General features: G+C 42.3%; 1 protein-coding gene across 2 annotated transcripts in view; it reads left to right on the top strand.

Moving 5' to 3' along the window:
- Window positions 1-23,487, top strand: part of RBPMS2 (RNA binding protein, mRNA processing factor 2) — a 45,050-nt gene extending 21,563 nt beyond the window's left edge. Inside the window, exons 2-8 of one of the 2 annotated variants that reach the window (XM_073652857.1) lie at window positions 3,625-3,702; window positions 4,731-4,769; window positions 4,845-4,907; window positions 5,576-5,726; window positions 6,361-6,509; window positions 22,015-22,091; window positions 22,267-23,487. In XM_073652857.1, the coding sequence (XP_073508958.1) occupies window positions 3,625-3,702; window positions 4,731-4,769; window positions 4,845-4,907; window positions 5,576-5,726; window positions 6,361-6,509; window positions 22,015-22,077 (543 nt within the window). In that variant the 3' untranslated portion in view covers window positions 22,078-22,091; window positions 22,267-23,487. Of the gene's footprint in view, window positions 1-3,624; window positions 3,703-4,240; window positions 4,364-4,730; window positions 4,770-4,844; window positions 4,908-5,575; window positions 5,727-6,360; window positions 6,510-22,014; window positions 22,092-22,266 lie in introns of those variants that run through there. The other variant, XM_073652858.1, reaches the window with a different exon arrangement.
- Window positions 23,488-24,268: the final 781 nt, after the last annotated feature.

The raw sequence follows: 24,268 nt of genomic DNA, 5'->3' as shown, positions 1-24,268 counted from the left end.
ATCTTGCATAAACCTCTTCTGATCAGTAATGGGGTAGGTCCATCTTGGATGCATATCCAACTTGCCATCTAGCATAAGGTCCCTCCTCTGAGGAGGGCCAATACTAGATTCACTCTTTAACCTGTTTGGTTTTTTTGCACTTTATTTTTTTCTCCCCTCATTCCAAGAATCTCTAACTTTAGTTTTCAAACATGGCTGTGAGGGTTTGTTTTTTGCAGAAAGTTAAAAGGGATGGTGTCATTCAAAATTCTATCCTGTGATTTGCTGGCAAGCAGGGTAATTCCAGTGTCGAAACTACAATTCTGCAACTGCTTTTGGTTTTATTTACAGCATTCATTTCCAGGGCTGTGGAACCAGTATAAAATGGACCGACTCCTAAAATATATAATAAATTGGGTACAATAGTTCAATGCAGTTTGTGGGGAATATTTTTTTCATAAGAATTTGGGAATGTTATGAAATGTCCTATTCCTGATCAAAGGGTCTACACCAGTGTTTCCCAAACCTCATCCTCATGGCCCCCCACAGGTCATGTTTTCTGGATCTCCTTAGTATTACACAGGTGATTGAAGTATCATCAAGGCATCAGGAATTCTCATCTGTGCAATACTAAGGAGATCCTGAAAACATGACCTGTGGGGGGGCTGTGAGGATGGGGTTTGGGAAACACTGGTCTAGACTTTTAACTGAGATGAATCCTACAGTAAATTTATCACTTAAACATGAGCCATGTATGAGGGAGGAGTCGGAGGTTTGGCTTGCTGACTTCACAGCTCTGTTCATTTCAAAATGGCCTGTCAGTATGATTCTCCAGGCCATTATTACACAGATGCTAAACATGCATAGTTTGTTTTTGTTAAACTTATGAATAAAAATTTCACCTTCTTCCCAGAGCCCAATTTTTTTTTTTCATTTAATATGGCCATGTGAGGGCTTTTTAAATCCCCCCCCCCCCCCCCCCCGTACGAGTTGTACTTTTAAACGCCGTCACTGGTTTTACCATATGTACTGGAAAATGGGAAAAAAAATTCTAAGTGCAGTGTAATTGCAAAAAAAAAAATGCAATTGCACAGTTGTGGTTTTTTGTTTGTTTTACCACATTCACTAAATACTTAAACTGACCTGCCATTATTTTCCAGGTCATTACAAGTTTGTAGATACTAAACATGTACAGGTTTTTTTTTTAAGTGGTGAAAAAATTTCAAAGTTTGCTAAAAAGGCCCCATTTTTTTGGAGGTGAGGGCTTATTTTTTTTTTTTTGAGAGCTGACATTTTTGATACCATTTTGGGATAAATCTGTTTTGTTCGGCCCGTTAATGCATTTTACTGCAGTGTTGCAGTGACCAAAACATAATTTTGGAATTTTTTTCTCGCTATGTAATTTACCGATCGGATTAATTCTTTTTTTATATTGATCGGGCAATACCAAATGTGTGGACTTTTTTTTTATTTTAAAGGGGGGTGATTCAAACTTTTATACACTTTTTTTTTTTTTTTTTTTTTTTTTTTTTTTACACTTTCTACAATAGTCTCCATAGACTAGAAGCAGCAACTGTCCGATCGCCTCTCCTACATAGAGGTGATGAGCAGATCACCTCTATGTAGCAGATGCTCCTGTGCTATGAGCACCGACCACTAGGTGGCACTCATGGCAATCTTTTCATGACAACCACTGGGGTCTGCTGTAGACCCCAGGCTGCCATCCCACTATCGGTGACCCACGATCACATGATGGGGTCACCGATGGGCATGGTAAGTGACACGCTTGCAGTGCTGTTAAATGCCGCTGTCAAGAGATTGTCAGTGGCATTTAACAAGTTAACAGATGCAGGTGGATCGCAGTTCCACCTGTGGCTGTTGTGGCGACATGTTAGCTGTAATAAGCTGACATGTGCCCAGCTCGGCGCCAGAGCCCCCGCTGAACCGGTCTTTCCAACGTGGTGCATACTATTACTGACCACATTGGAAAGGGATTAAAAAAATTGCTTGACTCCATATCCCAAAAAAATTGAAGATGGTACAGTTCTTGGAAAATTTAATTTGGTTATCTTGTGGGGATTTGATCATCTAATCTACACAGGAATTTCATAGACTGATTTTTGAAAAACAATACTATGAACAAAAGCCACAAACTGGCTTTTACAGAAGTATAGGCATATGGATCTTTAGACCCCTGCCTGTCATGGCAACCAATCAGCACTTTACAATCATGTCATGGACACACCGATGGGTGCATAGAACAGAGCCCACCTGCTGACATGTTGTACATGCTACTGGCACAGATTGGCAGTTAATACAGCTGTCTGCTGGCAAAGATGCAGGCTCAGCCTGCAAGCCCACATCAAAGGCTGGGAGACAGCATATGATGTACACTTTTATTTTCATAAGCAAATTATCTTTTTAACCCCTTACACAAGAATGGTCTTATCATAAATGTTGCCTGGGGCTAAAACAGCATCAGGAGTTCTCTATTGCCCCATAGACGAGTGTGAAAAATATTCAAATTTGCAAGTCCTCAGTGGTTGATACCATCTTTTCAGTAAGCCATTAAAAAGGTATCAACCACTGAGGACTCAAATTTTTATTTTCTTATCTACTTGCTAACACAGTACAAACTTTTATCTATAAACAACTACAAATTCTTTAATTTTAACTTTTAAATCAGTTTTTTGCTGTTAGATGCATTTTAAAGTGACACATTCCCTCTTAATCATGTGTTTTGTTATTTTTTTTTCTTGTTTTTAAACAAAGATGTCTAGAAAGCACTAAAGTTGTGAAAACTGTACAGCTACTCAAACTTTCTGTGGCCTTCAGTCAGCCCAAAATGACTGGGCCATACCATCTGCATTGCAAGGCAATCCAAATATTTCCTTGTGTATCCTGAGCTCAAACATTTAGTTTAATGCAGTTAACTCGCTCTGTACTTGTTAAAAATTACTATACCCATAAACTGTAACACATTAGGTCACTTGTGAAATCTGCCTTTCCTGCAACTAGTGGACTTCATTGGTGAGGCCAGTTTGTTTGAGAAGTCTGGTGTGATGCTTGTTTAATAATTATTCAAAATCCAAATCTTTATGGCTCATGTATCCATATAAACTAGATTAAGATGCTTATGTTGCTTTCCAGCTCATGCCCAAAATAGGTTATATATGATCAGAAACATGGCTGCTCCACACAAACATAGACTGGCTGTACCACTTTACTTCCAAAGTGTTTCTAATGTACAACCCATCAGAGGCCATGATTTGCTCTTATAGTTCCCAACTTTTTTGTGGGGTATTAAAATCCACCATAAAACTGCAGGGATACGTGACTTCTATTTCATGGTTGTTTTTATGGTCTTTATGAAAAGGGCAGGGTTTCCAGGGGACGTGTTGGGCTGCTCTGCAGCTACCCTGTGAGCTGTTGCTTCTTGAAGACAATTTAAAAAAACAAAAAACATAACTCTGGTTTCTTATAGGAGAGTTACAAATGACAAAATAAAATCCAGAAAACAACAAATACAATGAGCAGAGACTAGTTACTTTTGACTGTTCAGATCCTTTTAATAGTGGCAATTGTGACATGGGCTACTTGTATTTGTAACTTTTTTTTTTTTTCCCTACACTTTCCAATCTACAGGTCCGAACACTCTTCGTCAGTGGCCTTCCAATAGATATCAAACCCAGGGAACTTTACTTGCTATTCCGTCCATTTAAGGTAGGAAGTGATCCACTGTAAGGTGAACGGTATTATAGCAAATGATTAAAAATAAGCAATGAGTAGCTTTGCTTTCATAACTATTTTTTACATAAAGGCTGGCATGAAATCTGAGGCTGATTTAGACTAGTGCATTGTAACATTGTTAATGTGACTCTGTAGACAAGGAAGCCTGTCAGCTGGGAAGTGGTGGACACTTTCATTGACTTGGAGACAATTGCATCCCTACACTTAGATTCTCCAGAGCTATGAAAGAATGTCCTCACACCAGGTGTGTTCTGGCTGAAAGGTTTCCTTTGAAAATTATAAAATAAGCTTTAATAGATCAATGAAAAGTAAGCTACTTGTCAGCGCTTTGCCTATCCAATTTACAAAAGGACAACTTGAAATTTGATCAGACGTCAAAGACCTATAATACAACATGGGGTTGTTTCCCGGTGAATTTAATGCTCGATGGCTACCATCCCTTAGTTCTAAAAGAGGTAACTGGTTTATTTTTCTCTTCCCTTTTTTGCCTGAACTGGGGGTCTTACTACAGTGAAAGGTACCATTTCAGATTCCACCACTCTGCCACTATACATGAATCAAATGATGGGCAAGATTGACTTGGATTTTACACTTTAAAATGGACTTCATTGTTGCTACATTGACACAAAGTACTGTGGGTAACACTCAGACTTGTGTCTAATATGGCATTTTAAAGTTTTGTATGGCCTTGTCAATTTCTTCTAATCTCATCAGTCAAATTGCACAGCGTAAGCACAAATTTCCACACTGACAGAGCACAGCCTTAGGCACTGCTGGGAAGTTATGGGTACCACTTCAATTCTGCTACTTGGGACCACAGCACCACCTCATGGCAGAGGGTGCAGAAACACTCCCTCTGCAGCTTGTCACTGCTGTCCCTGATTAGTCCTGCAGATCTACCCTTTCCTAGTGTCCAGCACATCACTTCCCAATGCCGCAATGACACAAAGCTTTTTCCATTTTCTGAAGCCAAATCTTTTAATTTGTTTTATATTTTTTAGGGTTATGAAGGATCACTGATCAAGCTAACATCAAAACAGGTAACCTTTTTAGCTCTGTGGGAGTGAAGTCTTGACTGTCTTGCATCAATGTTTTACTCATTCTCGTTTCTCTAGCCTGTAGGATTTGTCACCTTTGATAATAGGGCTGGTGCAGAAGCTGCAAAGAATGCCTTAAACGTAAGTGGCCTTTTCTCCACTTAAATTACATTTCTGAATGTTACATTTCTGAATGTAACACTATCTGCTTGTACCTTTTTAGTTAATTCACAATTGCCACATGATCACAGCATATGCCATAAATACTGAGACTTGTTTCTTGACCTGGGCTTTATCATGCAGCTGGCTCATCTTGGTGATGTCTGCAAATTGCTGAGCAAGTAGAACCCCTTATGAATTGACAACACTTTAATGCTCTGTTCATGAGTTGCAGAAAATTTCCAATTTTGCTATAAATCCATATGTTTTCGTTGCATATTTTAGCCCACTCATTCACTAAGCTTTGAGTAAGGTGAAAATCCACATGAGCATGCTGCAGATTTGAAATCAAGACATGTTTCTTTAATTTTTGCGCAGAATTTTTCAGCAGGTGACCGAGGTTTAAAAAAAATTTAACTTAAACTTGTGCTGTATCTTGGACTTGTGAACATGGTTGCTGGTCAAACACTTTTTCCAACATTGTTCACCTAGATGTGGTACTGTGTATTTAGAGTAGCTAAATATTCCATGTCTTTAGTATATTTCTGAAGATGCATGGTGTTTTTCTAACTATAATAAAGTGCATAGTTAAATGTTGCTATTTTGAATAGGTCCAGAAAGACTTTCCATTGGTACTTTCCTCTCCTTAGGGTATCCGTTTTGATCCAGAGAACCCACAGACCTTAAGACTAGAGTTCGCAAAGGCCAACACAAAGATGGCTAAGAACAAATTAATGGCTACACCTAACCCCACAAACCTGCACCCTGCACTTGGAGCACACTTCATTGCACGAGATCCATGTAAGTTCTTACTAATTTTCTAAAGGGAACTTGTTAAGGGACTGCCACATTTTAATGAAGTTGTTTTCTTAGTAAGCACTAATTACTGAAATGCCAGAACGTTCTAATAAAAGCTACAATTTCTGTGTTAAAGATATGTTGAAAGTCATTGTCTTGACCATTTTTACATCAGACTTAAATGTAAACAAAGCAATGCATGTACAGGTCCCATGGAGAAATGCCATACTGTCTGGGCAATATTCTCTGGATCAGAGCCTTAGCTACACACTGCCATTCCCTGTGAGAATGAGGTGGTGTTGGTTCTGATATTAATCAAATACTAAATTTGCAACCAAATTTTTCAACCAGCTGAGACTCTAGCAGATTTCATGACCAGTCCTCAACTACTAGACTGCAAGGCAACTTGTTTTTAGTGAAGATGGCAAACAAATTTAAACAAGTTGCTTAAAAACCAATTGGGCAAAATCTAAAATTAACATGCCCTACACTAAACCTTCTAATTCCACAACTTCCTTACAATGCAAACAGTTAAAAATGAATTGTCCCATGAGACCAGTCTTTCATCCATTGAGTTAGTTTGAACTTGTTGATGCTTTTGGGTTTTTCTCCTCCAACACCTTTTCTTAATCTATAGATGACCTAACGGGTGCTGCACTAATCCCAGCCTCACCAGAAGCTTGGTCTCCATATCCACTGTACACCACAGAGCTGGCACCAGCAATTCCTCATGCTGCATTTACATATCCTGCAGCAGCTGCTGCAGCGGCAGCTCTACATGCACAGGTAATTCTGAACTAGAAGTCTAAACTAATGTTTCATGGTGTAACTGTTACATGTACCCCCTTAATGAAACCACACTTGGGGCATGTGCATGGATCTTTAAAAAATTTCTTTAAATGTGTGAAAAGGTTAGTAGATATTATGTGAACATAGCTGGGTTGAAATTCTAAGTAATTGGCCATTGATGTACTTGAAGCAGAAAGCTTATGAAGGTAAATGGCTTACCTATTTGTTCTATATAGTTAAACATTACATTCCCCTACTAACCCAAGATTGCTTGGAGCAATTTCACAAGAAAGTCTAAGTCCTAAGGTTTATTTAATCATCTATTAATCTCTGGCCTTACACTAAAATTGATGGCACAGAAGATGGGTATAAAGAGTCAATCTTGAATATACAATTCGACCAATAGTTATTGTATTCAATGTACAGTGAACATGGCACAAGTTGTAAATGTCCACTTTCATAAGCAAAATGTTCTGTCAATGCTGCACTTAACCGATCCCTCATGGGATGCTACATTTTCCCCTCCCCCATGACAGCACACCTTGAGAGAGGATCCGCCCCACCAAGGACAGGAAACCGTCTGAAATAAAAGGGCGGTACCTCTCCCTCGCTTCAGTTGGCTTCCTGTCCTTGATGGGGAACCTGTCTGGAAGAAAGAAGACTTACCTGGGGCTGTCCCGGTGTGGAAGAGCGGGCACTGGCCTGTGCACCGGGTTCAGGATCCCAGAAGCGCCGTCCGCAGCTTCCCCTGGGGTCTCTGCGCCGAGCGGGGCGCACGCGGTGAGGCAGGCTCTGTCCTCCCGGAGACCGCGGCGCCGTCCTCCCCCTGCAGTGTGGAACGCTTCCGGGTGTGACGCGCCTGACGTCACGGCGCAGGGCACGCTGGGAGCGGCGCGCTGGGTGACGTCAGGAGGCGGCGCCGATCCAAGATGGCGGCGCCCATCGGAGCGTCCCAGGCCGGTTTTTTTCAACGGAGCTCCGGCCTGGCGAAGGGGGAGGACCCACAGACCGGAGGGCCCTATATTTAAGGGGGGGGAGCTTTCCTGGAAGCGTGGTGCGCTTCTGAGACATGGCTGATCCAGATAGCCAGGAGCAGCAGCTTACCCCCCCACCTCGGCAACAGAAGCAGAGGGATGCATCGTATACAGACAGCCGCTCGAGTAATCGTAGTGGCAGCCGCAGGAGTAAGGCTTCGAGCGCCTCGGGACCATCCAGAATGGAATCATCAGTTCCGCGTCAGCCTCCGAATCCGGTACCCGTTTGTGACCTCCGAGGGTGAGTGAGCTTCGTGAATGTCACTGATTAGTAACGGGAAGTCTCTTATGTGCTTCCTTTTTTTTAGGAGCCTAAGAAGAGTAGTGCCAAGCAAAAGCATAGGATGTGTGCCCTTTGCCAAGCTTCTCTCTCAGTAGAGTGGCAGAAACCACTTTGCCAGGGCTGTGTGACCAAAACCATAGCTGAGAATTCCCAGGATTTTGCTGCAAATTTAAAGTCCATAGTACATGCAGAAGTTCAGGGGTCCCTGAAGGGGTTCCTTAGAGGGAAGAAAAGGCCCCGTAGAGAGGTTTCCTCCGTCTCTGATTCCTCCCAGTCCGAGGAGCAGTGGGATTCATCGTCCTCTTCCTCATCGGGGGGCGGTAGACCCTGCTTCCCCATTGAGAATACAGACAGACTGGTTAGGGCAGTAAGATCAACCATGGGTCTGGAGGAAGAGAGAGCATCTAAATCCCGGGAGGACATCATGTTTGCGGGCTTGGGAGAGCGGAAGAGACGCTCATTTCCGGTGAACAGTAAGATTCAGGGCCTCATTGACCGGGAGTGGAGGAGACCTGAGAGATCAGGGGCTTTACCCTCCTTCTCCAAAAGAAGGTACCCCTTCGAAGAGAAGGATGCAGAACCTTGGGATAAGATCCCCAAGGTGGACGGGACTGTGGCAAGGTCATCAAAGATCTTCCCTGCCCTTGGAGGACTCTGGCGTCCTAAAAGATGCCCTGGATAAAAGAGCTGACTCCTTCCTGCGCCACACGTGGGAGGCGGCAGCAGGTGGCCTAAAACCAGCGGTGGCTAGCACCTGTGTGGCGAGGTCCTTGATGGTGTGGCTTCAACAGCTGGAAGACCAGCTTAAAGATAAAAAGGTCTCCAGACAGGCAATACTTGCAGAGCTACCTTTAATTCAAACAGCATCGGCCTTCCTGGCCGACTCTTCAGCTGACTCGGTCAGACTGTCAGCTAGGGCAGCGGGACTATCCAACGCAGCCAGGCGGGCCTTGTGGCTCAAGGGTTGCCCAGGCGACCTACCTTCGAAACAGAAACTGTGCTCCCTCCCGTGTGACGGTAGACTCCTGTTTGGCCAAAAGTTAGAGGACCTGTTAGAAAAAGCAGGCGATAAAACCAAAGGGTTCCCGGGATTTTCGGGGGAACCAAGAAGATTTAGTTTTCGGAGGAGAAAATTTAACCGGGGTCGTCCTCCGGGAGACAAAAAGAAATGGGAAGCCAAGTCCAAAAAAGAATCGGGCTACATGTTTGGAGGACCATCCTCGAGTTCAAAGAGATCCTCCCAATGACGCCAGGCTGGAAGTGGGTGGAAGGCTTTCCCACTTTTTCCAGCTTGGGACGTGATAACAACAAACCCATGGATTCTGAAAATTATCAGTGGGGGCCTGAAGATCCAGTTCAGCCAGACCCCCTGGCGGACCTTTGTGGTTACCCCCCTACGAAAGGTCCAGGAAGAACAATTAGCCCTGGAAACAGAAGTGTTAGAGTTAGTAGGAAAGCAGGTCCTTCTCGAAGTACCAGCAACACAGAGAGGGAGGGGGTTCTATTCCCCACTATTCATGATAAAAAAAACCAAACGGGTCCTTAAGGACCATCATCAACCTCAGGAGTCTGAACCAAGTAGTAGAAAACCAGACTTTCAAAATGGAGTCAGTAGGCTCGGCAGTGAAGCTTACATCGCAACTGCTTTATGGCTGTAATAGACTTGAAGGACGCATATTATCACGTCCCAATCCATCCGGAGTATCAGAAATATCTGAGAGTAGCCCTGTTTATTCAGGGGAAGCTGAGGCATTTTCAGTTTGCTGCCCTACCCTTTGGCCTCTCCATTGCCCCGAGAATATTTACGAAACTAATAGCAGAAGTGACAGCCTTCCTACGGATCAAGAATGTAGTGATCGTGCCATATTTAGACGACTTCTTGATAATAGGGAAAACAGAAGCCCACTGCTCCAGTCAGCTCCTAGTGGTCACGGAAGTGTTGCATCAGCTGGGGTGGTTAGTAAATTTCCAAAAATCAAGACTAACCCCCTCCAGGACTCAGACCTTTCTGGGTCTAATCCTAGACTCTCGTCGTCAAACCTGCTTCCTCCCAGAGGACAAAATCTGCAGGTTAATTGCATTAGTCTCGAAGGCCATTCAAGCTCCAGAGATGTCTCTGAGAGGCAATGTCCCTCCTGGGTTCTATGACGGCCTGTCTCCCAGCAGTAATGTGGGCCCAGGGGCATATGAGGCGGCTTCAGTGGGAGGTCCTGTCAGCACAGAGGTCCTGCAACGGGCGTTTAGAAGGCAGGCTCTCTCTCTCCCCAGAAGTAGTAGATTCTCTTTCGTGGTGGACAGTCAGGGGAAATCTGACCACAGGCGTTCAATGGTCCAGATCGATAGATCGGGTAGTTACGACCGACGCAAGCAGTTCCGGATGGGGGGGGTCATCTGGCAGAACTCTCAATACAGGGTCACTGGGCTTACCACGAGAGGGGATCATCCTCAAACTTAAAGGAGCTTTGGGCAGTAGAAAGATCCCTCAGGGGCTTCCTCCCTCACATCCAAAATCACCATGTCCAGGTCAGGTCCGACAACCGGACCGCAGTAGCCTATGTGAATCACCAAGGAGGGACAAGGTCACGCCCTCTGATGGTGGTGGCAGACAGGATCCTTGGTCTAGCAGAGCGAAACCTCCTATCCCTCAGCGCCCTTCACATAAAGGGGATAGAAAACGTGAAGGCAGATTTTCTAAGCCGCCATACCCTAAGACAGGGGGAGTGGGGGTTGAACCCGGAGGTCTTCCATCAGATTGTCCAGTTATGGGGGCAGCCAGACATAGACCTGTTTGCCACAAGGGCAAACAGAAAGGTGCAGAGATTTTGCTCCCTAAATCCGGCAGAAAATCCCCATGCCATAGATGCCCTCCAGATTCCTTGGGGGTTCAGGAAGGCCTATGCCTTTCCGCCATTAGTGATGATTCCAGTAGTGGTGAGGAAGATCCGGGAGGAAGGCGCCAGGGTGATTTTGATAGCCCCTTTTTGGCCCAAGAGGCCTTGGTTCTCTCTGCTTCGGCTAATGTCGGTGTCAGATCCCTGGATTCTACCAGAGGCCGGACCTTCTCATGCAGGGACCAGTATTCCATGCCCAGGCCAGGGGATTCCATCTTTCGGCATGGAATTTGAGAGGTCGCTATTGAGTAGCAAGGGGTTTTCACCAGGCTTAGTTTCTACTTTATTGGGGAGCAGAAAACCGATTACAACTAAGATTTATAGCAGGGTTTGGGGTAAATTCCTAGAGGTTATAGATATTCCGCTATCGAGCAAACCTCCGATCAGAGGGATCCTGGAATTTCTGCAAAAGGGGCGGGACCTGGGTCTAGCTACAGGGACCCTTAAGGTTCAAGTTTCAGCTTTGGGAGCACTCTACAATTGTAATCTGGCTGGGAATAGGTGGATCTCGAGGCTTATCAAGTCCTGTGCCAGAGCTGGACCGGTTAGGTCCATGGGTGTTCCTCCTTGGGACCTGAATTTAGTCTTGAACGCTCTTACTAGTGAACCATTCGAACTCCTACACAAGGTTTCTCCAAAAATTCTCACCCTTAAGACCATCCTTCTAGTGGCCTTAACATCAGCCCGTAGGGTGGGGGATCTGCAGGCCCTCTCGGTTAATCCTCCTTACACACAAATCTTTGAGGATAGGGTCACCTTGCGGCCAGATCCAGCATACTTCCCAAGGTGGTATCTAGATTTCACCGTAGTCAGGAGATTGTGCTACCCTCGTTCTGCAGCAATCCCAAGAACCCAGGGGAAGTCAGGTTCCATAGCCTAGATGTTAGGAGGTCCCTGCTACAGTACATTCACATGACTAGTCTTTGGAGGAAAGACTGTTCTCTGTTCCTGGCCTTTCAAGGGTGTAGGAAAGGTCATGGGGTGTCCAAGGGTACCATCTCTAGGTGGCTCAGGGAGGCCATTTGCTTAGCCTATACGTCCACAGGGGTTCCAGCCCCGGACAATGTGAGGGCTCATTCCACCAGAGCCGTTGCAACCTCCTGGGCAGAGAGAGCAGATGTCTCGATCGAGCAGATATGTAGGGCTGCTACTTGGTCTACACCATCCACCTTCTTTAAGCACTATCGGTTGGATCTATCCTCTTCTGATCTCACCTTTGGGAGAAGGGTACTTCAGGCGGTGGTCCCTCCCTAGGGTGCTCATAAATTCTCCAAAATTCTCTCAAGGTGTGCTGTCATGGGGGAGGGGAAAACACCAAGGTTACTTACCGGTAGCCGGTTTTTCCTGAGCCCATGACAGCACCCGTAGTTTCCCCCCCTTATTTTTTCTATGTTTTCTCACACCCTGGTGTGCACTGTGTGGGGTGGTGTGTATTTGTATATTGTGGTGTTGGTTATGTGCCTAACCTGTTTAGGGAGGTCCTCTCAATGCTCTGTAAACAACTGAAGCGAGGGAGAGGTACCGCCCTTTTATTTCAGACGGTTTCCTGTCCTTGGTGGGGCGGATCCTCTCTCAAGGTGTGCTGTCATGGGCTCAGGAAAAACCGGCTACCGGTAAGTAACCTTGGTGTTTCCAAGGACTGTGGCGTATGAACCCCCAACTTTCATTGAAGGGACCCTAAACATGTTCTCAGAATGTCAATTTTAGTAATCCTTATTACACATGTACTACAAAATCTGACCTGAAGGAATATTTTTAGCTGTGACATATCATCCTTTCCAAAGTTGGGAGGCAAGAAACAAAACCTTGTTTCAGAGGTCTCCAATAACAAATTGATTTTCTGGGGAAATCTAAAAGCAGCACACGCAAGGCTTATCTCCTGTCCTAAAATATCTTTTGAGGATGCATTCATGGCAGGCTGGCAATCAGAAGGGTCAATTACATTCCAAAGCCAGAATGTTTACTTGTATAGGTCAGGGAGTTAATGTATTTTACATTATATTGGAGCAAACTATGCCAAGATTTTGGCTAAAATTTTGACAACTTGTACATTATGACAACGGTCTTCATACCAAGAAAATCAACAGCCCTCCTGTATTTTTACAGCCTTCCAGACTGTGATGGGGACAGGACATATTCTCACTAGATGCCAATAATTCCTTCAGAGTGGTCTTTCTATGGGTGACCATGCGTCTGGCTTTGAGCCAGTGTTAAATTGTTAAAGCTACTACACACATTTAATGGTTACATCTGGTTGTCACAAAGGAAAGCCATGTTCCTTGTCACCAGTGATATGCTATTGCAATGGAACCACTGGCCCTTAGCTGGTCTACACCAGTGATTCAAGGGTTTACTCAAAGCCTAATGTATGACACTCTGCATCTATGCAGACAATTCTCACATCTGCAGGAAACCAGTGTCCCAACCAACAGCATTCAGTGATTGGAGTACAGCCTCAATTTGTGTATAAAAAAAAAAAAAAATTCAACTAAAACAAATTTTGTGCTCCCTGTAGACTTCATGTCTACATTTGAAATGGGTCACTTCTTTATAGAACACAAGTTTCACTTGTACATGCTAAGAGAATAGGCGTATCTGTCCCCAGTCATGGCTTGCCTTAGATTACTTAATCATGCCACAAGCATGATGTATTCCAAGTCTCCAATGTACACTTTTACTTATATTAAACAAAATCTACTCCTTTTTTCATTTGGCAAGTTCAGAGCCAGGATGTTACTGCAATATACATGGGAGGACAGTTTTTCTAGACTTCTAAACTATTACATGGGGAAATTGAGCTACAAAGTATGTAGGTGGAATAGGGAGGACTTCATGAGAGCTCTTATAGCTATTGTCCAACCCTGAGATTGCACACCAATTGCATGGGTTTTTGGTGTGTTCACTTCTCTTGAGTACATGGCTGATCCTTGATCCAAAGTTGGTCTGGGCAGTGGTCCACAATTTCTTCAGGCACAATCACTCACCTTTGGCACAACAAGACTTGCTGAACTACTTTATCTTCAGTGGGGGGACCTTCTTGTAACTGTTTTGTGTACCTAGCTCTGCTCTATGCAACCAGGGTTTTAAAATCCCTCCACACCTTGAAGGATGAGTTTGCTGTTAAAATTGGCTTGCGCTTAAATTTTCTGCTACTCTGGCATGCCCTACACACCCAGTTCCTGAATGATCTTCCTGCCCTACAGGAGTTCCCTGACCTGGGTGCTATTGGAACCACAATCAGACTTTGTATGTGAATGCTCTCCTAATGGCTGACAGTACTAGGATATCCTGTGATTGGAAGTTAGACATGGGCCCCATAGCTGGGATAAAGCTTGCTCTAGAGACTCTCCATTCAAAGTTAGTCTCTCCTAGGTATTGAGAGCAATAAGTCTACATCCTACATATATACCACAGCCAGAATGCATAGGGTTCACTCAGCTCTTGGATGTGTCATTGGAGGTCAGAAATGTGTTTTGTTCCCTTTCCTGTGGAATTGTAAATTTACTAGGGAATAGTGGGCCCAGGTGGTTAAACTTCTACATGACAGTATAGGGATTTCTTTCAAAGTAACCTGCATTTGTTTTTCCCTGATCAGTACTCTGCAAAATCACAGGCTATTTCTATTTGAGTACTTGTTTATTGCTCTGAAATTAGTGGCTAGGCACTGTCTCTTAAAACACCCATAATTTGATTGAAAATGGGTATTGAATCTTTCCCTTGCATAAAATATTTTAACAGCTGCCACAAATACTAAAATCTCACTCAACTGCATAGTCTAACTTTCCTTTGGACTGTACCTGTCACTTCAAGCCCATTTCTTCAATTCTGCTGTGCGACAGGAGAAATGTGCCAGGGTGCAGACACTATTCCCTAGTTTAAAGGAGAGCATAGCACTCCATTCTCTGCTCTTTTGCATAAACATGTGGTGGTTCAGTGTGTAAATGAATACTGTAATCTCAGTTGGCCCTAGGTAGTCAGAACTTGTAGGTCATTGGATTGACTAAAGTAACTTTAATATAGAAAGTGTTCAAAATTCAGCAAAAACTCTAGTTTGCAGTTCTGGCCTATAAAATGTAGCTTTATATCTTATTTACTGACTTAGGCAGCGTTCTATCTTGAAATCTAGATTTTGGCATGATCTTTCCCTAGTTGTTTTTCTCCAAGAACATTGTCTAAATTTGTAGTTTCACCCTTGACGTAGATTCGCTCCTAAAATGATGTTGCTTAGTAATGGAATGTTATCTCCTGCTCCCTCCCCCTTCTATTGCCACAAACAGACTGAACAGAAAACATCTGTCTGTAAATGGCTAATGAGTAGTTGTGTAATATCCTCAATTGCTTATTTTACCAACAAAGTTGTGTTTTGGTGGGGTGAGTTTATGGTAATTTGGGATGGGAATGACATTCTGACTGTTCCTTGCAATACTTTTGCTATGCTGCAGCAGCCAAAAAACTGAAATTTTGGTAAATGTAAGCAGAAGATTCAAAACGCCAAGTTTAATCTTTTATATTTTGATCTGACTTTTCTGAACATGGTTGTACTGCAATGATCTGCTTGAACTATAATACAGCAATACCACAGTATTGCTGTAAATGGCAAAGATCATGGTCTCCTTTGAAGTGCAGTCACAGGCTTTCAAAGTCTCTCCATCATGGACCATGATGACTGGCACTGAGGTCTTAAACCCTGGCTATCAAAGCAACCCATTGGCAACCCACAATCGCATCTCTGACCACATGCCAGTGCTCTGTTAAACACCATTATCAATATAAAAGTGGCATTAAGAGTTTAACAGGCAGAACTCTGCTCCACTCACAGCTGTTGGTTGCATGTCTTTGCTGTATCAGCCATTCTGTTGGAGAGTCTGCCCCATATTAATCACCCCACTCCATGAATCTACTATCTACTTGGTCATGCATGTACAGAATGTCGGTAAGGGGTTAAACCTCCATAATGTCTGACGCCTGAAACGCATGCCATTGTTAGAGAATCTGTCACCATGTTTTTTTGCTACCCATCGGAGAGCAGTATAATGTAAATGGAGACCCTGATTCTAGTAATGTCACTTACTGGGCTGCTTGCTGCAGTTTTTATAAAAGCTTTTATCCGCTGCAGACTTGGCTGGGCTCTATACTGTATTTTTCAGACTAAGTTGCACTGTAAATTTTCAGGAGGCAAATGGGGGGGGATTTAATACATCAAATGGGGGCCTGAATTCAGCTTACCGGCAAGGAGTGGTGGAGCGGGACACAGGAGGTGAAACGCTGCGTGATGATGCTGGGAGTCCCATCCCAGGCTGGAAGAAGGTCTACTTGGCGGCAGGAGTCAGGCGATGCTGTGGGTCCTGTGCTTGGAGGAGGGCATGTGTGGTGTGACACTGCATGTCCCAGGATGGTAAGAGACCTGGAGGTGTTGGCTTGACTGTGCTGAGGCAGCCATTTTCCTGGCATCCACCGCATACAGAACATAGAGTGCAGGGGCTCCAAAATTTCATAAAATGCCCGCAGTCCCCCCACCCCCTCCCCTGCACCTGAGGACTGTCCAACACCCCCTCTTACCACCCTGGCATGCGCAGTGTCGAATCTCCACCCCACCCACCAGGTAAGTTACATTTGGTCTAAAGACTCAACTAAATTTTCCCCCTAAATTTGTGTGTGTGGGGGGGTGGGGAGAGGGAGTGCTCTTAGTCTGAGAAATGCAGTACTGCGCTGGAAGCTGTGTACACTGGCTGCTTCCAGTCAATCCGTGGTGAGGGTTGGGGTTATACTAGTCCAAATCTTTTTCTTTATCATAACTAAACAAAGCATCCCATTAAGTTAATAAAGGAATTCAGAAACAAATGTAACAAACAAAGCAGATTGCTATTGTGTAGTCTTGTATGGACAATTGACTGTAGGGAAAAACACAGCAATTGCATACATGGGAATATGGAATAAGAGTGGCCAAGCAAATGCAAAAAAAGTTACTCAAACCTCTTGCAGCCAGCCAGTTGTCAGGACCTGCAAACTGCTCACCATAAAACACAAATGGAATGCTTACTGCTAGCTGACTTGCATCTAAAATGTCTACACTAGTTATTTGCGAATACTTTTAAACCTCACTAGCCTTTTGCTGACAGTTGATTAAAATTTGCAATGCTGCTTTTACACTACATTGTCTCCATGTGATATGGAAGCTAGTGGGGCATATATTAAATGTATCCCAAGACCAAATTGGCCAGTTTAGACTGAACACCTTTTTATTGTATTACATTGTACAGTAATGGCTGAAAGTGTTGGCACCCTTGAAATTGTTACAGAAAATGAAGTCTCTCCCAGAATTATTGCATTTTTATCCACATGTTTGTTTCCTTTGTGTATATCTGAATACAAAGAACATAATTTCACACAACCCATGAAATGGGCTGGATAAAATTGTTGGCACCCCTCAAATAGTTCATAGAATGGTAGAGTTGGAAGGGACCTCCTGGGTCATCTGGTCCAACCCCCTGCTCAAAGCAGGATTCACTAGATCATCTCAGACAGATGTCTGTCCAGCCTCTGTTTGAAGACGTCCATTGAAGGGGAACTCGCCACCTCTCGTGGCAGCCTGTTCCACTCATTAATCACCCTAACTGTCAAAGTTTTTTCTAATATCTAATCTGTGTCTCCTCCCATTTAGTTTCATCCCATTGCTTCTAGTCTTTCCTTGTGCAAATGAGAATAAAGATGATCCTTCTACAATGTGACAGCCCTTGACATATTTGTAGACAGCTATTAAGTCTCCTCTGTCTTCTTTTTTGCAAGCTAAACATTCCCAAATCCTGCAACCGTTCCTCATAGGACATGGTTTGCAGACCAGTCACCATTCTGGTCGCTCTTCTCTGAACTTGCTCCAGATTGTCTGTCTTTTTTAAAATGTGGTGCCCAAAACTGTACACAGTATTCCCGATGAGGTCTGACCAAAGAGGAGTAAAGACCGATAATGACTTCATGTGATCTAGACTGTATGCTTCTGTTAATACATCCCAGAATTGTATTTGCCTTTTTTGCTGCTGCATCACACTGTTGACTCATGTTCAGTCTATGATCTATTAGTATACCTAAGTCTTTTTCACATGTACTGTTGCTTAGCTCTATTCCTCCCATTCTGTATATGCTTTTTTCATTTTTATTGCCCAGATGTAGTACTTTGCATTTTTCCCTGTTAAAAACCATTGTGTTGGTTGCTGCCCACTGCTCCAGTTTATTTAGGTCTTTTTGAATCCTCAATCTCTCTTCTAGTATTAGCTATCCCTCCTAGCTTTGTGTCATCAGCAAATTTAATCAGTTTACCCTCAATTCCTTCATCTAAATCATTAATAAAGATGTTGAACAATACAGGTCCCAGGACGGAGCCCTGTGGTACCCCACTTGAGACATTCATCCAGCTGGATGTGAAGCCATTTACAACCACCCTTTGAGTCCGATCACTAAGCCAGTTATGAATCCACCTAACAGTTGCCTGGTCCATTGCATACTTGGTCATCTTTTCAATAAGGATGGTGTGAGATACTTTGTCAAATGCTTTGCTGAAGTCAAGATATACTATATCTACAGCATTTCACTGATCCACCCAGTCAGTGATTCTGTCATAGAAGGAAATTAAGTTAGTCTGACATGACTTGTTAGTTACAAACCCATGCTGACTCTGGTTAATCACTTCATTCTTATCCATGTACTTACATACATGTTGTTTAATAATTTGTTCAAAGATCTTTCCTGGTATAGAAGTCAGACTCACCGGCCTATAGTTCCCTGGGTCCACCTTCTTCCCCTTTTTGAAGATAGGAACAACATTTGCTCTTCTCCAGTCTTCTGGGACTTCTCCTGTTCTCCAAGAATTTTCAAAGATTATGGAGAGTGGTTCTAAAATTTTCTTCTACGATCTCCTTCAGTACTCTGGGGTGTAATTCATCTGGACCTGGAGACTTGAACTCATTTATGTTAGCTAAATATTCCCTCACAATCTTTCTGTTTACAGATAACTTGGATTCCTCTATTCCTTTAAAAGGACAGTGAAGATCAGTTGATGTTACATTTTCTTTCTGAGAGAAAACAGATGCAAAATAGGAATTAAAAAGTTCGGCCTTCTCAACATCCTCTTACCATTTCTCCATTTTCATCCTGTAAAAATCCTATAGCATCTTTTTGACTTTTCTTTTACTTTTGACATACCCCCAAAATCCTTTTTTATTGCTTTTGACATCTCTTGCAAGCCTTAATTCATTGTCAGCTTTAGCTAACCTGATACGTGCCCTGCAGGATCTGCAGACTGCATTATAATCTTCTTTAGATATGCCTCCCTCTTTCCATTTAATAAACATTTCTTTCTTTCTTTTTAGCATGTGTTTAAGTTCTGTGTTCATCCATCCTGGTTTCCTTAAATGCTTCCCATTCTTCCTACTTTTTGGGATTGTTAACGATTGTGCTTTGAGAATCTCATTTTTAAAAATTTCCCATCCTTCCTGAACATTTTTGTCCTTAAGGACATCCAGCCATTGGATCCCTCCTATTCTCTTTCTGAGTCTCTTAAAATCTGCCTTTCTAAAATGTAACCTTGAAGTTTGAGTCTTCACATGTCTTCCTCCTCTAGTTATCCAAAATTCTATAATAGCATGATTGCTGCCTCCTAGGGTCCCAGCCACCTTTACCTCCTCAACCATTTCCTCCCTGTTTATAAGGATTAGATCCAAAGTAGCAGATCCCCTTGTTTTCTCCCCTACCTTTTGGAAGATAAAGTTGTCAGCAAGAGAGGATAAGAATTTGCTTGACCTGTTAGTTTTACTTGAGAGAGATTCCCAACAAATGTCTGGATAGTTGAAATCTCCCATGACCACTACGTCATATTTTTTGGAGAACTTGGTCATTTGATACATAAAGAGTTCATCCATATCTTCAGCTTGCCCAGGTGGCCTGTAGTAAATGCCTACAATGGTGTCCTTTCCGTTGTTCTCTCCTTGTATTCTTACCCAAACAGTTTCCACAGAACTCCCAGTCTCTGAAGCCTCAATCTCTGTGCAGATATACGCTTTTCTAACATACAATGCAACACCTCCTCCTCGTTTATCAAGTCTGTTTCTTGCAAATAAGTTGTATCCTTTTAGCCTTTTATTCCAATCATGTGTATCGTCCCACCAAGTTTCAGTGATTCCAATGACATCATATTCTTTTTCCTGCATTAGTAGTTCCAATTCTCCTTGTTTGTTGCCCATGCTTTGTGCATTTGTATAAAAACATTTTAGTTTGATTTGGTTTCTCTTCCTCCCATATTTTTATTATTTAGATTTTTTTGTCTTTGTTCTTCTTTTCCACTTCCAGTAGCAGAGATCTCAATAGTATTTGTCAGCTGTATGCCTTTTTCTGGCCTTTTGCTTCCCTTCCCACATTGTTCTAGTTGGTTGCACACCCTTTTAAAATAACTGATCAACAAGCTTCTTGCACCTCTCACCTGGAATTTTGGACCACTCTTTTGCAAACTGCTTGAGCTCTCTAGTATTTGTAAGGGAGCCTTCTCCAAACGGCAAGATTTCCCCACAGGTGTTCAATGGGACTTAGATCCAGACTCATTGGACGCTTCAGAATTCTCCAGCGCTTTGTTTCCATCCACTTCTGGTTGCCTCTTGAAGTATGTTTGGAATCATTGTGCTGCTGGAAGACCCTTTACTCAAACCCAGCTTTATTACCCTTTCACTACATTGCAACATGAAATCTGAAGATTGCTATATTCAAGGCACCAAAACCTCTTAGTAGCTACAGTCAAATATGGTGGAGGTTCAGTTTTCTTTGTAGGCCTCATTCTGTTTTTGGCTAACAGTGGTAAAGCCCATCATTCTAAACGGCTCTATCTTGGTCTCCTCTGTCAACAAGACTTTCCCAGGAGGATTTTGGCTTACCTGCATACATCTTGGCATGCTGCAGTCTAGCTTTTTTTTTTTCCCCATGTTGACCACCCCTGTTACTCACCAGAGTTTGAACGAGCATTACTTGCTTGAAACAAAGTTGTTTACTCACAATTTTGGTGAGGTGACAGTTTTGTCCATCCCATTTTTGGGGTTTGTGTAACAATTGTTTTCTGTTTTTTTGTATTCCAATAACATTATTTATGTGCCTCATTTACTTGTGCTTCTTTTTTAACCACCTAATAAAATTATTTATTTAATCCACTCGCTCAGTCCCTCCTTTTAGTACCTCTAGCTCACCTGGACCTGCACAGATACTCCATTTATTGATCAATCCAGAAAATTGCTGCAATTATGTGTAACAACTTCAAGGGTGCCAACACTTTTGGCCATGACTGGTTGACTTGCTAGTCTAGGTGGGGAGGAGAGGAGTAAAACTAATACTGCTTTGTCGAATTTTTATAGATGCCACTATGGTTAAGCAATCAAGTTTAAGTACACTTCACTGCATTTCTGGTATAAGCATCTAGTTTTAAACTTCAAAACCTTGTTGTAAATGGGGTTAATATTTGAGGGGGTGGGAGTACTACTTTTGATTTTTTTCTCTTCCCATTTTCAGCACTTAATGAAATTGTATGGCTGTTGTAAAAATAAGCTATTGCTCTTGGACAAATGGTAGGAAGAAAATGACCATCTTGTCATCAGAGGTTGTTCACTTTTGTGCCAAGAGCTGTAAAGCACATGCTTATATGCCTCTTCTGTCCAGGTAAATGTAAAAGGCTAAGCCTAATGTGGGTCAGGAAATACTGGCTAAGATTTACGATGCATCCTATGTAAACTGGACAATCGCCACACTTCCATGTGCCTGTGCACAGTTTGTTTAATGGCCAGTGTAAATGCAGCCTTGGCTAACACTAGTTGTAAGCCTTGTCTGAGTTTATAAATGAATGAAATGTTATGTTCTATAATGTAGACTAAGAATGTGCTACCCATGTACATCTAAAACTAAACTGGTAAGGTGTTTAAATTTCTTCCATCAACTATAGTAAGAAATAGTCTTGCCAGTGGTGTGAATTTTGCACCATTAGTAAATGCACTGGGGGTCAGCATCAGTATTCCCAAGTTTAATGGACTTGTGGAGACTGCAGTTGATTCACAAGTAGTATACAAATGTGCTAGCTGTGTCCCACTGTCGCTTGTAATTTACTTATTCCATTGTGCTTTTAACTTCTGTTTTGTTTACTGCCTTGTAAACAATGAATCGGAGTTTAGCCCTTTTACAGAGTAATGGAGATGAGCCTGTATTCATAGTGGTGGAATAAGTGACATTGCTCTCACATGTACATTCCATAAAGTCATATCTTTGCTTTTCAGATGCGTTGGTATCCACCATCTGAAGCAACCCAGCAAGGATGGAAGTCTCGCCAGTTCTGCTAAAGGCTGTTTAGGAGGTAATACTGCATAGGACAATTTTATTTAGTCTAATCTCTCAAATTCTGGGAAACTCTATGCATATTTTTGAGAACAAATGTTCACTGTATATGGACTATATACTGTATGTAAAAAGCACTAAACTTTGAAAATGGTCTAATGAAAGCATGCTGAAACTTTTTTTTTAATCCCTAGGATTAAAGCCCAACCAAGCCACTCTGTCATTTTTTTTTTTTTTTTTTTTTTCCTCCATGAAGTGGTACCAGACCTGAACAATGGTTTTCACTCAACATTGTATTTCTCCATATGCCTCTGAATATTTGGTCCAGATCTCCCAACATGAAGTCTTCAAGTTAATCCCCCTACATTAACAAGTCTCTGTGGAATATCCTAATTGGCTGGGTACTTTGATAAACTTGGTAAAAATGAAGCAACCTAATGACTCTTGAAACTGTGGTAGGCCAAGGCATGGCTGAAGCCAGGCCATGCTTTGTTAATTTGTGTAATGCTAACAAACTTCCTTTTATTGCATGTTGCGTTTTTCTGGCATGAATTTACTATTAAGTGTGGTAAAGATCTATTGCTTGTGTACCAGTTGCAGAAGGCCTGCCTTGTGACCTTATGAACTAGTCATGCGTCTAACCTGCTGCTCATTCCACCACCTCAAATGCAGTCAGTCTTCTAACCTGGTCTCCAACTTCTACATTTTCATTGGAAAGTCTGTTTTTGCCAAATAATGCAACTTTATGGGGAAATGAAGCAAAAGTAACAGTATTTTTGTAACTTGTTTAATAAGGAAATATTTATGCATCATGTGTTTGTTTTTTTGTGTGGTATTAATTAAAAGAATATATTAATCTGTCATAAATTATTGTTCAGTTAAAAGAGCTCAGATTCTGTATGTTCTGTCTACTGTACTCTATGAACAATTGTGCAATTTTGTTTTGCTACAGACTTCTGCTTGGTATTGTGTTCAGTATTATGAAAGGTCTCCTGCTTGTATGGAGAAATTGTTTCTCTGATTCTGAGAATGTGATACTGGATAAAACATAAAATATTTAAGAATTGTGTGAATTTCAAATCAATTAAAGCAATAAAAAAACTGTAGTGTTGTGTACTAGAAACTGCACTTCACACATCTGACTGCAGAACAAAGCCAGTTTCAATCACTCCAGAGGCTCATACTGTGAGTTCTTGGGGAAAATTCACACTGGTGTTCACGATTTGACTTATCTGGAATATCTGGTTAAAAAAAAACTTATGACTTAAGTATATGGAAAGGTTAATTCTTCTGATCATTCAGCCACATCTGCCTTTTGCACACTTGAATAGATATGCTTGGCATAGAAGGTTTCAATATTTACACCCTCCCATTCAGAAGAATGGGACAGCCAAATAAAACATTTCTGCACCAAATCTCAACAGCATGTTTCTTGAAAAATCTAAGTAAACGTCCGTTTTAAACTCTATGGTTTTGCCAAGATTCGTCAAACATGGCAACTTCGATGTGATTCTACCATAAGGGCAAGGCTTGTTTTAAGATGGCTTTTCTATTAAGCTGATCTTTTGACTTCACAGACCAAACTAATCACATTGTGTGCACATTCAGGCAGATATGTGCAGGCAACATCATTTCACAACTTTATTTTTTTTTACATGCTAGAAGTTGCTACTAACCATTGCGTTTAAGTGACTAGCGGAGGAGCCTGATCTAGTCTAAATTGCCTAATGGGTGACAAACATGTCATCCTAGTGAACCCTCAGGCTACTGACACGGTACACTGCAATACTGTACATGTCTAGCTCATTTAACTTAGTCCCACACTGGGGCTAAAGAAAATCATCCCCTTATCTGTAATACCAAATTACATAAATGGATAAGTTTTACATGATCTAACCCATATGGTGAATGCCTCTTTAATAAAGTTGGCATTCCTTGTAAAATCTGTCAAATGGAAAAAAAAGCAATACTCATGCCACATCTAGGTTTTTATCTCTACCCCCCCCCCTCCTCCTACTCCCAATTCATCCCACAGAAACCAAGCCCTGATATATTTTTTCCTTTTTATGGAGCTGTAAAAGTAATGGCTTTTAGGCTATGGTGACACAATAGGAAACCTATAAATTTGATATTACTATAGTACTAACACACTAAATATTCTGACTTATACAAGAGTGAGCCCTATAAAAAAAACAA

The sequence above is a fragment of the Phyllobates terribilis genome, unplaced genomic scaffold, assembly GCF_046119375.1.
Source record: "Phyllobates terribilis strain yellow unplaced genomic scaffold, ASM4611937v1 Scaffold_11__3_contigs__length_659146591, whole genome shotgun sequence".
Classification (NCBI taxonomy): Eukaryota; Metazoa; Chordata; class Amphibia; order Anura; family Dendrobatidae; genus Phyllobates; species Phyllobates terribilis.
The sequence above is the reverse complement of the archived record's forward strand: the minus strand, read 5'-3'. Positions and strand labels throughout refer to the sequence as shown.